Genomic DNA, 12,001 nt, shown 5'->3' with positions numbered 1-12,001 from the left:
TATAAAAGGATTGCGAGAGAGCTAAAAATAAAAGGATTGTGGCAACCTCAGCCCACAAGAACATAATAATAATAATTGTTCTAGTCACTGATTAACCAGATAAGACAGGTTTATCGCTCTTTTAATGTGCCATAAGCCTTCAGTGGTTGCGACATCTGGAGTCTGGCTGGAAGTGGACGCAGGCTCTGTCTGGCTGGAAACCTTTTGCCTATTTTCCATAGCAATCCAGACATGGTGGAAATTTATTTATTTATTTATTTATTCGGTTTATATACCGCCCTATTCCCAAAGGACTCAGGGCGGTTTACAAGGCAAAATTTAAAAACAATCCAATATAAAATTAAAATAAAATTAAATTAAGTCTAGCCCCCAAAAATTAAAATCACAATTTAAAAACATTAAACCCCTCAGTCCAGACCAGATAGCTCAAAGAGCCAGGTTTTTAGGTCCCGGCGAAATGAACGAAGGTCGGGGGCAGTCCGGAGTTCCGTTGGCAGTTGATTCCATAGGGCAGGCGCGCCCACAGAGACCGGCGGTACCTTGAGGAGGCCCTCCCTGTGGGAGCGCACAGGACGATGGGAAATTGACGCTGGCAGCAGGTGTTCCCTTAGATAATCCGGGCCCATGCCATTTAGGGCTTTATAGGTCATCACCAGCACCTTGAGGGCAACCGGAAACCAATGCAGCTCGCGGAGAAGAGGTGTTACATGGGAGTATCGGGAGACTCCCATCACAACTCGCGCGGCTGCATTCTGCACCAGCTGAAGCCTCCGAGTGGTCCTCAGGGGCAGCCCCATGTAGAGAACATTGCAGTAGTCTAGCCGGGAGGTCACGAGCGCATGGGTGACTGTGCGTAGCGCATCTCGGTCCAGATAGGGCCGTAACTGGCGCACCAGGCGAACCTGGGCAAAAGCCCCCCTGGCCACGGCTCCTATATGATCTTCCAAACTGAGCCGTGAATCCAGGAGGACACCCAAGTTGCGGGCCCTATCAACGGGGGGTAACACCTCACACCCCCCATAGTTAACGATGGAAAAGATTGGTTAGTCTGAAATGAATATGTCTGAATGGGGAAAGGCTTAAAAAAGTCACAGAAGAGACAGCTTTTCCTGCTTTAAGGGAAGGCACTGAAAGCAGCCAAATGGTCGTTTCTCAAGGCTGAATTAAAGTGTTGTTTTATTTTATTTGTATTTATTGAGGACCCAGATTGTTGGGGGCAATTAAGCTGACTTTGTAATAATGCCGCTTGGGGTGTGTGTGAAAGCCCTAATAAGCAAGCATATACATAGAATGAAGGCTACTGCTAAGCTTGTAAGCCGCCCTGAGTCTTTGGAGAAGGGCGGGATATAAATGGAATTAAAATAAAAATAAAAATAAATAAAATTGTGACATAGTACCATAGAATTTAGGTGGTTTCTACGGAAAACATATATTGCTGAAACTCCTCCTTCTCATTCCTTCGTTAGTGCTTATAGCGTGACGGTTTAATTTGCCACAAAGGCCGCCATCAGAGCATCTCTTTCATTTCCTTAGGGTTTTTTAAACTTCATTTTTTTTAGTTTATTCAGAAGATTAAAATACAAAACACACAAAAGAAAATCAGCCCCGACCAAACTGGACAAGAACAAAACAAAGGTGAATTAAAAAGGACAAAAAAACCCCAAGCAAAATCTATTGTAATTATTATTTGTCAAATTGTCAACTGGGGGGAGGGATGCGTTTTGGCTTTTTGTCCATTGCTTTTTAAGTTTTGTTTTGTTTTGTTTACATTGGATGCATCTTGTAAATCGCTCTGTATTTTCTCACAGGAAAAGCAATATTGCTTTGGGATAACATAAACCCAAGCTCAGTTGTTTGAGAAAATAAAAATAAAAAATAAAAATAAAAAAATAGCAATATGGACCTATTGCTGTTACTATCATTATTTATTGAAATGTATTGGGTCTCCCGACTCCTGTGGACTCTGTAAGAAAAGCCACTACTAATAATAGATTTTTTTTTAAAAAAAAGATCTTTATGGTCATTCTTGTATCTTGAGGAAGGCTCCTAATACACAAAAGTATCCATCTCTTCACTTTTTTTTCTCTCTCTCTCTCTCCCTTCCTATCTCCACAGCTCAGCTTCCTGTTGCCCCGGCCCACTTTCAAGATGGCAGAACAAGCACCTTCCGCCCGGAAGCCGCCGTTTCCAATGAGCGGAAGGCTTTATTCAAGGAACGCCCCTCCTTTTCCGCTTTGCTGCGCCGGCTCGGGGAGAGGGGGGGGCGGGCCTTTCTTGCGAGGCGCATGCGCGAAGGCAGGCTGCTTTTTTTTTGGAGGGGGGGCACCAGAGCGGGTTCTTTGAGGGGCGACGATGGCGGCGGGGTGCCGGGGGGGCTGTTGCAGGTGCTGTTGCTGCTGCTGTGCGGAAAGAGAGAGCCGCACTCCGGAAGAGCTGGTGAGGGGTAGCCTGGGAAGGGCTTTCCTTGTTGGAACCCCCCCCCCCATTTTCAGAAGATTGACGGGGGGGGCGCATTATATTTATATATGCAAATTAGGCTGGGTGTGGTGACATTTTTTTTGCTATTATCCTATGGCAGGGGTAGGCAAGCTTGGCTCTTTTATGACTGGTGGACTTCAACTCCCAGAATTCCTCAGCCAGCATGGGGGAAATATGGCCCCTTCATGACTTGTGGACTTCAACTCCCAGAATTCCTCAGCCAGCATGGGGGAAATATGGCCCCTTCATGACTTGTGGACTTCAACTCCCAGAATTCCTCAGCCAGCATGGGGAAACTATGGCTCCCTTTGTGACTTGTGGACTTCAACTCCCAGAATTCCTCAGCCAGCATGGGGAACTATGGCCCTTTCATGACTTGTGGACTTCAACTCCCAGAATTCCTCAGCCAGCATGGGGAATTATGGCCCCTTCATGACTTGTGGACTTCAACTCCCAGAATTCCTCAGCCAGCATGGGGAACTATGGCCCTTTCATGACTTGCGGACTTCAACTCCCAGAATTCCTCAGCCAGCGTGGGGAATTATGGCCCCTTCATGACTTGTGGACTTCAACTCCCAGAATTCCTCAGCCAGCATGGGGGAAATATGGCCCCTTCATGACTTGTGGACTTCAACTCCCAGAATTCCTCAGCCAGCATGGGGGAAATATGGCCCCTTCATGACTTGTGGACTTCAACTCTCAGAATTCCTCAGCCAGCATGGGGAATTATGGCCCCTTCATGACTTGTGGACTTCAACTCTCAGAATTCCTCAGCCAGCATGGGGAATTATGGCCCCTTCATGACTTGTGGACTTCAACTCCCAGAATTCCTCAGCCAGCATGGGGAAACTATGGCTCCCTTTGTGACTCGTGGACTTCAACTCCCAGAATTCCTGAGCCAGCATGGGGGAACTATGGCCCCCCTCATGGCTTGTGGACTTCAACTCCCAGATTTCCTGAGCCAGCATGGGGAATTATGGCTCTTTCATGACTTGTGGACTTCAACTCCCAGAATTCGTGAGCCAGCATGCCTGGCTGAAGAATTCTGGGAGTTGAAGTCCACGAGCCATAAAAGAGCCAAGCTTGCCTACCCCTGCCCTCTGGCAAAGCGAAGAGGGTGCCTCTGAGCACGTACAGAGTTCCTTCTAGAATCCAGAGGTGAAAATTGGAAGGGGAGGAGAATTTTTTTTTAAAAAATGAAAGAAATAAATCGTTATTACTGTACAACAGAGCATGGCACAACAGAAATGAAAGCTTGAAATTAAAAGAAGTTCTTGTATGGTGGCATTTACAAAGCGATGACTTCGGCATGGCCTGGATTTGCAAAATGCATTTTAATGCAAAATCTTGCTTTTTAGGGGTTCCCCCCCCCGATATTGGTCCTTTGTGAATATAGCTGGTTTGCCTTTGTTGATCTTTTATTTATTTATTTATTTTGCAGACCATTCTTGGAGAGACCGAGGAAGAAGACGATGAAATTCTGCCACGTAAAGACTACGAGGTGAAATGCCTCAAAAATGAGCTTGATTTGTTTAGGAAGAACACGAAGGATGCCAGAAAAGAGGAGAGAGTTACATTGCTGGGAGCTGCTGCTTCCCCCTTAAAAGCCTAAAGATAAAGTTAGAGTAGTTGCCCAAAGCCGAGTGGTTTTGCCAAACTCTGTGATTTTAATTCATGTTAGGAAACTAAGCAAGGCCAGAGTATCCTTGGAATGGAGACCACAAAGAAATCTCAGGACGGGGGGGGGGGGATCAAAACAACAGCCTGAAACAATGGCAAATTTCTTTTACACTGTTGGAAAGAAAATGGCTTGAACAAGTAGGTTTAAATCGCCATAAAGTGATATTTTTTTTAGGTGGCATTTTCATTTCCTCCAGAGCGGGTGGCTTTATTTACTTTTATCGCACATTAAATGGCTTTTGCTTAAAAGTTGCTTGTCTCTTCAGGCTGGACAGCCTTTGTGAAAATATTTGCTTTTTGTTTCTCCTCTCCAGAGTTTGGATTATGATCGTTGCCTCAATGAACCGTACCTGGAAGTCCTAGAAGGTTTTGATAAGAAGGTAACAGATCACGAGAGTCTTGACTGCAGGTGGATTATGAGTTTAATAAATCAAATGGCGAAAGGCCACTTGCATTCCGGGGAATGCAGGAATTTTTGAATTTTCTTCCAAAGCGTATTAACCGGTGAGAGGTACAGTACATTTCAAATACGTGCATCCCTCCGCGTTCTCAATCCGGGTAAAGAGCAACAGTAAACACAGGTAGTCCTTGAATTATGGCCACAATCGAGCCCACTGCTGCTCAGTGAGACATTTGTAAAGTTCATTTTGCCCCGTTTTACGACGCTTCTTGCCACAGTTGTTAAGGGAATCACTGCAGTTGTTAGTAACACGGTTGTTAAGTGAATCTTTGCTTGTCTGAAAGTTGCAAAAGGGGATCACGTGATTGCGGGACACTGCGACCGTCGTAAGTATGAGTCTCTTGCCAAGTGTCCGAAAGTTGATCACGTGACCATGGAGATGTTGCAATGGACATAAGAGTGAAAGACGATCGTTTTAGCGCTTTTGTAACTTTGGCCGCTAAATGAACTGTTGTTAAGTCAAGGACCACTTATGCAGAATAAAGTCTGTGTGGTTTTTTTAAAAAAAATAAATAGCTAATGTTTACGGATCTGGGAGTATAAAAGCTTTAACATTGGTTGCTACTGATAGTTTTCCCTTTTGTAAACTAATCTAATCTTTGCTGCTGAGGCTGAGCTGGTCGCAAGCACTTCCAAAGTTGAACTGTGTGTTGTGGCGTGGATTTGACCGACGTGTAGCTTTATCATTTGTGCCCCAGGTGCCCCATCAGACCTTTGCCCGGGAAAAGACGATGCAGGAATCAGATCATCATTTGGCACAATCTGCTTATTATCACAGTGCCTTGAGCATGATTTGGAAGTGAAACACAGTTCTGGTTTTAAATAATAATAATAATAATAATAATAATAATAATAATAATAATAATAATAATAATAATAATAATAATAATAATAATAATAATAATAATAATAATAATAATAAAGTTGGAAGGGACCTTGGAGGTCATCTAGTCCAACCCCCTGCTCAGGCAGGAAACCTTATACCATTTCAGGCAAATGGCTGTCCAGTCTCTTCTTAAAAACCTCCAGTGTTGGAGCATTCACCACCTCTGGAGGCAGGTTGTTCCACTGATTAATTGTTCTAACTGTCAGGAAGTTTCTCCTTAGTTCCAGGTTGCTTCTGTCCTTGACTAGTTTCCATCCGTTGCTTCTTGTCCTGCCTTCAGGCGCTTTGGAGAATAGCTTGACTCCCTCTTTGGGGCAGCCCCTGAGATATTGGAACACTGCTATCATGTCACCCCTCACCCTTCTCTTCATTAAACTACACATACCCAATTCCAGCAACCGTTCCCTATATGTTTTAGCCTCCAGCCCCCTAATCATCTTTGTTGCTCTTCTCTGTACCCTTTCTAGAGTCTCGACATCTTTTTTACATCGTGGTGACCAAAACTGGATGCAGTATTCCAGGTGTGGCCTTACCAAAGCATTGTAAAGTGGTATTAGTACTTCACTTGATCTTGATTCTATCCCTCTGTTAATGCAGCCTAGCACTGTGTTGGCTTTTTTGGCAGCTGCAGCACACTGCTGGCTCATATTGAAGTGATTGTCTACTAAGACTCCGAGATCCCTCTCACAGTTACTACTATTGAGCAAGGTACCACCTATACTATACCTGTGCATTTGATTTTTCCTGCCTAAATGCAGAACCTTTTTTCACCATTGAATTTCATTTTGTTAGATAGCGCCCAGTGTTCGAGTCTGTCCAGATCCTTCTGTATCTTAAGCCTATCTTCTGGAGTATTGGCTATTCCTGCCAGCTTGGTGTCTTTTTTTCTTTCTTTTTTTTTTAAAAAAAGAAGCATTTGACCATTGGTTTAAGCAAGTTATGTAAGGTATCACGTCTTCCCAGAGCAGCCATGAGGTCTAGAAAACTGATATTTGTAAGGGGTGCAGACAGAGGAAATGACCCCGTGCAAAAGGTGCTTGGCTTTGAACTACCACGCCCTCAATGGACGCCATCCTGCAAAGGGAGTTGGACCTCGCACAGTGTCTGCTGGGACTCGCTGTATAAATGGGGCATTGGATCCTCCCCTCGGTGTGACTGCGGGGGTCCCACGTCAAACTGTAGATCACACCATGGCCAGCTTTAAGCTGGAGCTATATTTGTTGTTGTTGTTGTTAGCTGCGAAGTCGTGTCCGACCCATCGCGACCCTACGGACAACGTTCCTCCAGGCCTTCCTGTCCTCTGCCATCTTCTGGAGTCCATTTAAGCTCACGCCTGCTGCTTCAGTGACTCCAGCTTTATACCAGTCCAGTATCTGACATTTTTCAATAATAATAATAATAATAATAAAGTTGGAAGGGATCTTGGAGGTCATCTAGTCCAATCCGCTGCTCAGGCAGGAAACCGTACACCATTTCAGACAAATGGCTGTCCATTCTCTTCTTAAAAACTTCCAGTGTTGGAGCATTCACCACTTCTGGAGGCAGGTTGTTCCACTGGCTAATTGTTCTAACTGTCAGGAAAATTTCTCCTTAGTTCCAGGTTGCTTCTCTCCTTGGTTAGTTTCCATCCGTTGCTTCTTGTCCTGCCTTCAGGTGCTTTGGAGAATAGCTTGACTCCCTCTTCTTTGGGGCAGCCCCTGAGATACTGGAAGACTGCTACCATGTCGCACCTCGTCCTTCTCTTCATTAAAACAATAAAACAATGCTGCAGCTGAATGGTTAGATGGCCTAGAGACGTCGGTATCTGAATATAGATCTTTTTATTACACCTGTGGAAATTTTCAGTCATGGAGCCTTGGTGGAGCAGCGGGCTAATGCCTCCTTAAGTAACACCAGCTGCCTGCAATTAGTGCAGGTTCGAGTCCCACCAGGCTCAAGGTTGACTCAGCCTTCCATCCTTCCGAGGTAGGTAAAATGAGGACCCAGATTGTTGGGGGCAATTAAGCTGACTTTGTAATAATGCCGCTTGGGGGGTGTATGAAAGCCCTAATAAGCAGGCATATACATAGAATGAAGGCTACTGCTAAGCTTGTAAGCCGCCCTGAGTCTTCGGAGAAGGGCGGGATATAAATGGAATAAAAATAAAAATAAAATAAATAAAAATCGAGGTCACAGTTGTCCCAAGGGTGCTTATTCACGAGGCAACTGCGCCTTCGTGAAAAGTCCAGTTGCCTTGTGAAAAAGTACCTTTAGCATCTTTTTATTATGTTTGGTTTTTTTTAAAAAAAATCTAGGCCAGCCGTTCCCAACCTTTTCTATGCCGGGCACCCCTCGAACGCTTCTGATATATTCTCGCGCCCCTTTGCAAAAGTTCGAAATAACAGCAACGAATTATGCACGGACACTTTAATTTTGAAACTTCTAAACCCTGGTTTTCACACCCCCTGGAATATCGTCTCACACTTCCGGGGGGGGCGTGAACACCCCCCCCCCGGTTGGGAACCCCCGGATCAAGGCAAAACGTTAAATAGATTGCACATCTGTGTATGATACGCCATACGCTAAATAAATGTAGGGAAGGGGTGCAGGTGATAAGTGGGTAACCGAGGCATTTTGGGTCATGCTCCGTATTTTACATCTAGGTGTTTCTGCTGAGGATCTGGTTTGTAAAAGGCAAGGGTGGGGTTCTCTTGTTTTTACACGTCTCCCCTCCTGCCTCCGGACCGTTGTCTTTCTCTCTTTCAGAAAGGCCGGCGCTATGAAGCGGTGAAGTGGATGATGGTTTTTGCCATCGGAGTTTGCACGGGGATGGTAAGTCGCTGGCGGTCTGCTCCCATCTTAACTCTTGCCTTAGCGTGCAGGGTGCAGTCTGCAGTCGATAACAAGTCAGTAAGCAAGACACAGGCAGTCCTCGACGTACGACCGCAGTCCAGCCTGGAAATTACGTTGCTAAGTGAGAGATTTGTTAAAACGGGCTTTGCTCCGTTTTACGGCTCTCCTGGCCACGTTTGTTAAGTGAATCAAGCTGGTAGCCCGGTTGTTAAGTGAATCCTCCGCCTCCCCCATTGACTTTGCTTGTCGGAAGGTCGCAAAAAGGGGGAAATCCCGTGACTCCGGGACGCTGCAACCGTCGCTAAGTGCGAGTCAGCTGTCAAGCGTCCGAATGTAAATCCTGTGACCGTGGGCTGCTGCAACGGTGGTAAGAGTGGAAAACGGTCGCTTTTTTTTTCCCAGTGCCGTTGCGACTTCCAACTGTCACGAAACTGTCACTGTTGTAAGTCGACCACCTATGCTGGTGGGAGTTTCTTTTGTTGTTGTTGTTGTTGTTAAAAAAAAACCCACCTTGTTCCTTCTTTCCCTCTGCAGGTAGGCCTTTTCGTCGACTTCTTTGTCCGCCTTTTCACCAGATTCAAATTCCACGTGGTCCAGAACTGTATCTTTTCTCGTTTGGACGCTGGTCTTGGAAGCTGAAAATGGACGGGGAAAGAGAGTGCCAGTCACCCTGTTGGGGGGGGATCCTGCTGGCCTGCGGGGGGGGTCAGTTTTGGGGGGGGCGAGGCAGTTACCTTCCTCTGGGGCCAGGTACCTTTTCCATGAACTTGGCTTGCTGCTTCTCCTCCCTCTCCTTGACTCCGTCTCTGAAGCCGTGGAGGACTGCAGCGAGAAAGGTTGCTTGGCCGTCTCCTTGCTTGAGCTGCTGGCCTTCAACCTCGCCTTCATCTTCCTGGCCAGCCTCTTCGTCTTAATCCAGGTAAGGTCTGTGGACCTTCTCCGTCATCCAGGCCACGGTCGTCCCAAAGGTGCTTTTTTCCAAGAGGCCACTGGACTTCCTTGGTTTTTTAATAATAATAATAATAATAATAATAATAATAATAATAATAATAATAATAATAAGAAGAAGAAGAAGAAGAAGAAGAAGAAGAAGAAGAAGAAGAAGAAGAAGAAGAAGAAGAAGTAGTAGTTGTTGGAAGGGACCTTGGAGGTCATCTAGTCCAACCCCCTGCTCAGGCAGGAAACCCTATACCATTTCAGACAAATGGCTGTCCAGTCTCTTCTTAAAAACTTCCAGTGTTGGAGAATTCACCACTTCTGGAGGCAGCTTGTTCCACTGGTTAATTGTTCTGACTGTCAGGAAGTTTCTCCTTAGTTCCAGGTTGCTTCTCTCCTTCACTAGTTTCCATCCGTTGCTTCTTGTCCTGCCTTCGGGCGCTTTGGAGAATAGCTTGACTCCCTCTTCTTTGGGGCCGCCCCTGAGATATTGGAACACTGCTATCATGTCACCCCTCACTCTTCTCTTCGTTAAACTACACATACCCAATTCCAGCAACCGTTCCCTATATGTTTTAGCCTCCAGCCCCCCAATCATCTTTGTTGCTCTTCTCTGTACCCTTTCTAGAGTCTCGACATCTTTTTTACATTGTGGTGACCAAAACTGGATGCAGTATTCCAGGTGTGGCCTTACCAAGGCCTTGTAAAGTGGTATTAGTACTTCACTTGATCTTGATTCTATCCCTCTGTTAATGCAGCCTAGCACTGTGTTGGCTTTTTTGGCAGCTGCAGCACACTGCTGGCTCATATTGAAATGGTTGTCTACTAGGACTCCGAGATTTTCTTTGAAGTCGTTTCGCTTCTCACCCAAGAAGCTTCTTCGGCTCTGACCGGATGGTGGGGAGTGGAAGGATTTATACTCCTTGCAGAGAGCCGGTCGTTTGCGTCCTTTTAGACGGTCCTTGAGGCCACCTGGAGGTTTGTTTGCGTCATCTGGGTCACCCCGAGGGGTGCAAATGGGTGGGGAACCACCTTCCTTTCAGCAGTTCCAAGAAAGTTGCTCACCCATCTGTTAAGCGAATCATCAAGTTAGTAACAGGGTCGTTATTAACAATGGATGGACACTAATCAAGGAGAGAAGCAACCTGGAACTAAGGAGAAACTTGCTAACAGTGAGGACAATTAACCAGTGGAACGGCTTGCCACCAGCCCATTGCAGCCTCCTTTTGTGCCTTCCTTTCCAGCCAGTTGCAGCCGGCTCTGGGATCCCAGAGATCAAGTGTTACTTGAACGGAGTCAAGGTCCCTGGGATCGTGCGCCTTCGGACCCTGATCTGCAAAGCCTTGGGGGTCCTTTGCAGTGTGGCTGGAGGTAACTGTCCAAACCGTCCTTCCTTCTCAAGCTTTGCTCTTTCTGTCCCTCCTTTTGTTGTCGGATGGTATGTGATTTCCTTCCCTCCCTTTAACCGGCTGTATCTTTTCTCCCCAGGTCTTTTTGTTGGAAAGGAAGGCCCCATGATCCACAGCGGGGCTGTCGTGGGGGCTGGCCTGCCTCAGGTGAGCGCAAGCGTGGGGCGGAAAACGCTTTCTCGGAAAAGCTTCTCCACCTCTGTGCTTGGTGTGTTCCAACGCAGGGGAAAAGCCGGGTTGTAGTTTACGCTTTTCGGTGGCTTCGTGTGGGGCAAACATTTCTGACAGGAAAATCCCAGTTCTGTCACCTGCGTATTTCAGAATTTGGCCAAGCTAGAACGGCCCGCCGACACCTGCGACCCAGGTGTGCGCTCTGATCTTTGCATCTGCTTTTACAGCTGTGAGGTTAAGAAGAGCGAAAAACGCCTTTTCATTTTTCTCCAAAACCTCCCCCCCAAAAATGGACGCTTTAGATAGAATTACAGGAAGTCCTCGACTTACGATGACAATTGAGCCCAATCTAGCTTCCCTCATTGTCTTGGCTGGTCAGGAGGTCGCAGAAGCGGATCACACGGGACACGGCAACCGTCGTAAATATGAGTCAGATGGCAAGCATCTAAATTTTGATCACGTGACGAAAGGTTTTTCATGCAAGTGTGAAAAACGGTCCTAAATCCCTTTGTAACTTTGAATGGTCACTGTGAACTGTTGTAAGTCGAGGACTACATGAATAGTATGACTCCCTGTGAATTTTGTCTGCTTTTTGGGAATAGAATAGAATAGAATAGAATAGAATAGAATAGAATAGAATAGAATAGAATAGAATAGAATAGAATAGAATAGAATAGAATAGAATAGAATAGAATAGAATAGAATAAGGAAAGGAATAGAATAGATAGCATAATAGAATAGTAGAGTAGAGTAGAATGCAATACAATAGAATAATAGGAGGAATGAAGAATAGAATACAGTAGAACACAATAGAATAATAGGAATGAAGAATAGAATAGGATAGAATAGAACAGAATAACTTTATTGTCACTTTGAACGGACACTAATCAGCATACATTAAAATGAAATTTCATTGCATACAGCTCTCAAAGGGTCACCACCTCTGCTAAACGCTACATAAATGACAAAAATAAATAAATGCAGAATACTTGGCAAACCAAGAATTATCTCTTCAGCATTTTTACATTTTCCTTCTCTCTCTTGTTCTGCAGTTCCAGAGTATCTCTTTAAGGAAGATCCAGTTTAACTTCCCCTATTTCCGAAGTGACAGGTATGCTGGCTCCTTAAGTGGAGAAGACACAGATGTCT

The 12,001-nt window shown here is 45.5% G+C and overlaps 1 protein-coding gene across 1 annotated transcript in view; it reads left to right on the top strand.

Annotated features, from left to right (window-relative positions):
- Window positions 1–2,352: 2,352 nt before the first annotated feature.
- The window catches only part of CLCN6 (chloride voltage-gated channel 6), a gene marked incomplete at its 5' end in the record, with an annotated part of 31,484 nt that continues 21,835 nt past the window's right edge, over window positions 2,353–12,001 (top strand). The window contains 9 exons of the mRNA XM_081341583.1: window positions 2,353–2,436; window positions 3,920–3,979; window positions 4,473–4,538; window positions 8,250–8,315; window positions 8,871–8,937; window positions 9,149–9,255; window positions 10,517–10,643; window positions 10,761–10,828; window positions 11,905–11,963. Of these exons, the coding sequence (XP_081197709.1) occupies window positions 2,353–2,436; window positions 3,920–3,979; window positions 4,473–4,538; window positions 8,250–8,315; window positions 8,871–8,937; window positions 9,149–9,255; window positions 10,517–10,643; window positions 10,761–10,828; window positions 11,905–11,963 (704 nt within the window). The remainder of the gene's footprint in view (window positions 2,437–3,919; window positions 3,980–4,472; window positions 4,539–8,249; window positions 8,316–8,870; window positions 8,938–9,148; window positions 9,256–10,516; window positions 10,644–10,760; window positions 10,829–11,904; window positions 11,964–12,001) is intronic.

The sequence above is a fragment of the Vipera berus genome, assembly GCF_964194415.1.
Source record: "Vipera berus genome assembly, chromosome: 17".
Taxonomy (NCBI): Eukaryota; Metazoa; Chordata; class Lepidosauria; order Squamata; family Viperidae; genus Vipera; species Vipera berus.
Note: the sequence above shows the minus strand (reverse complement) of the source record. Positions and strands in the feature narration are given on the sequence as shown.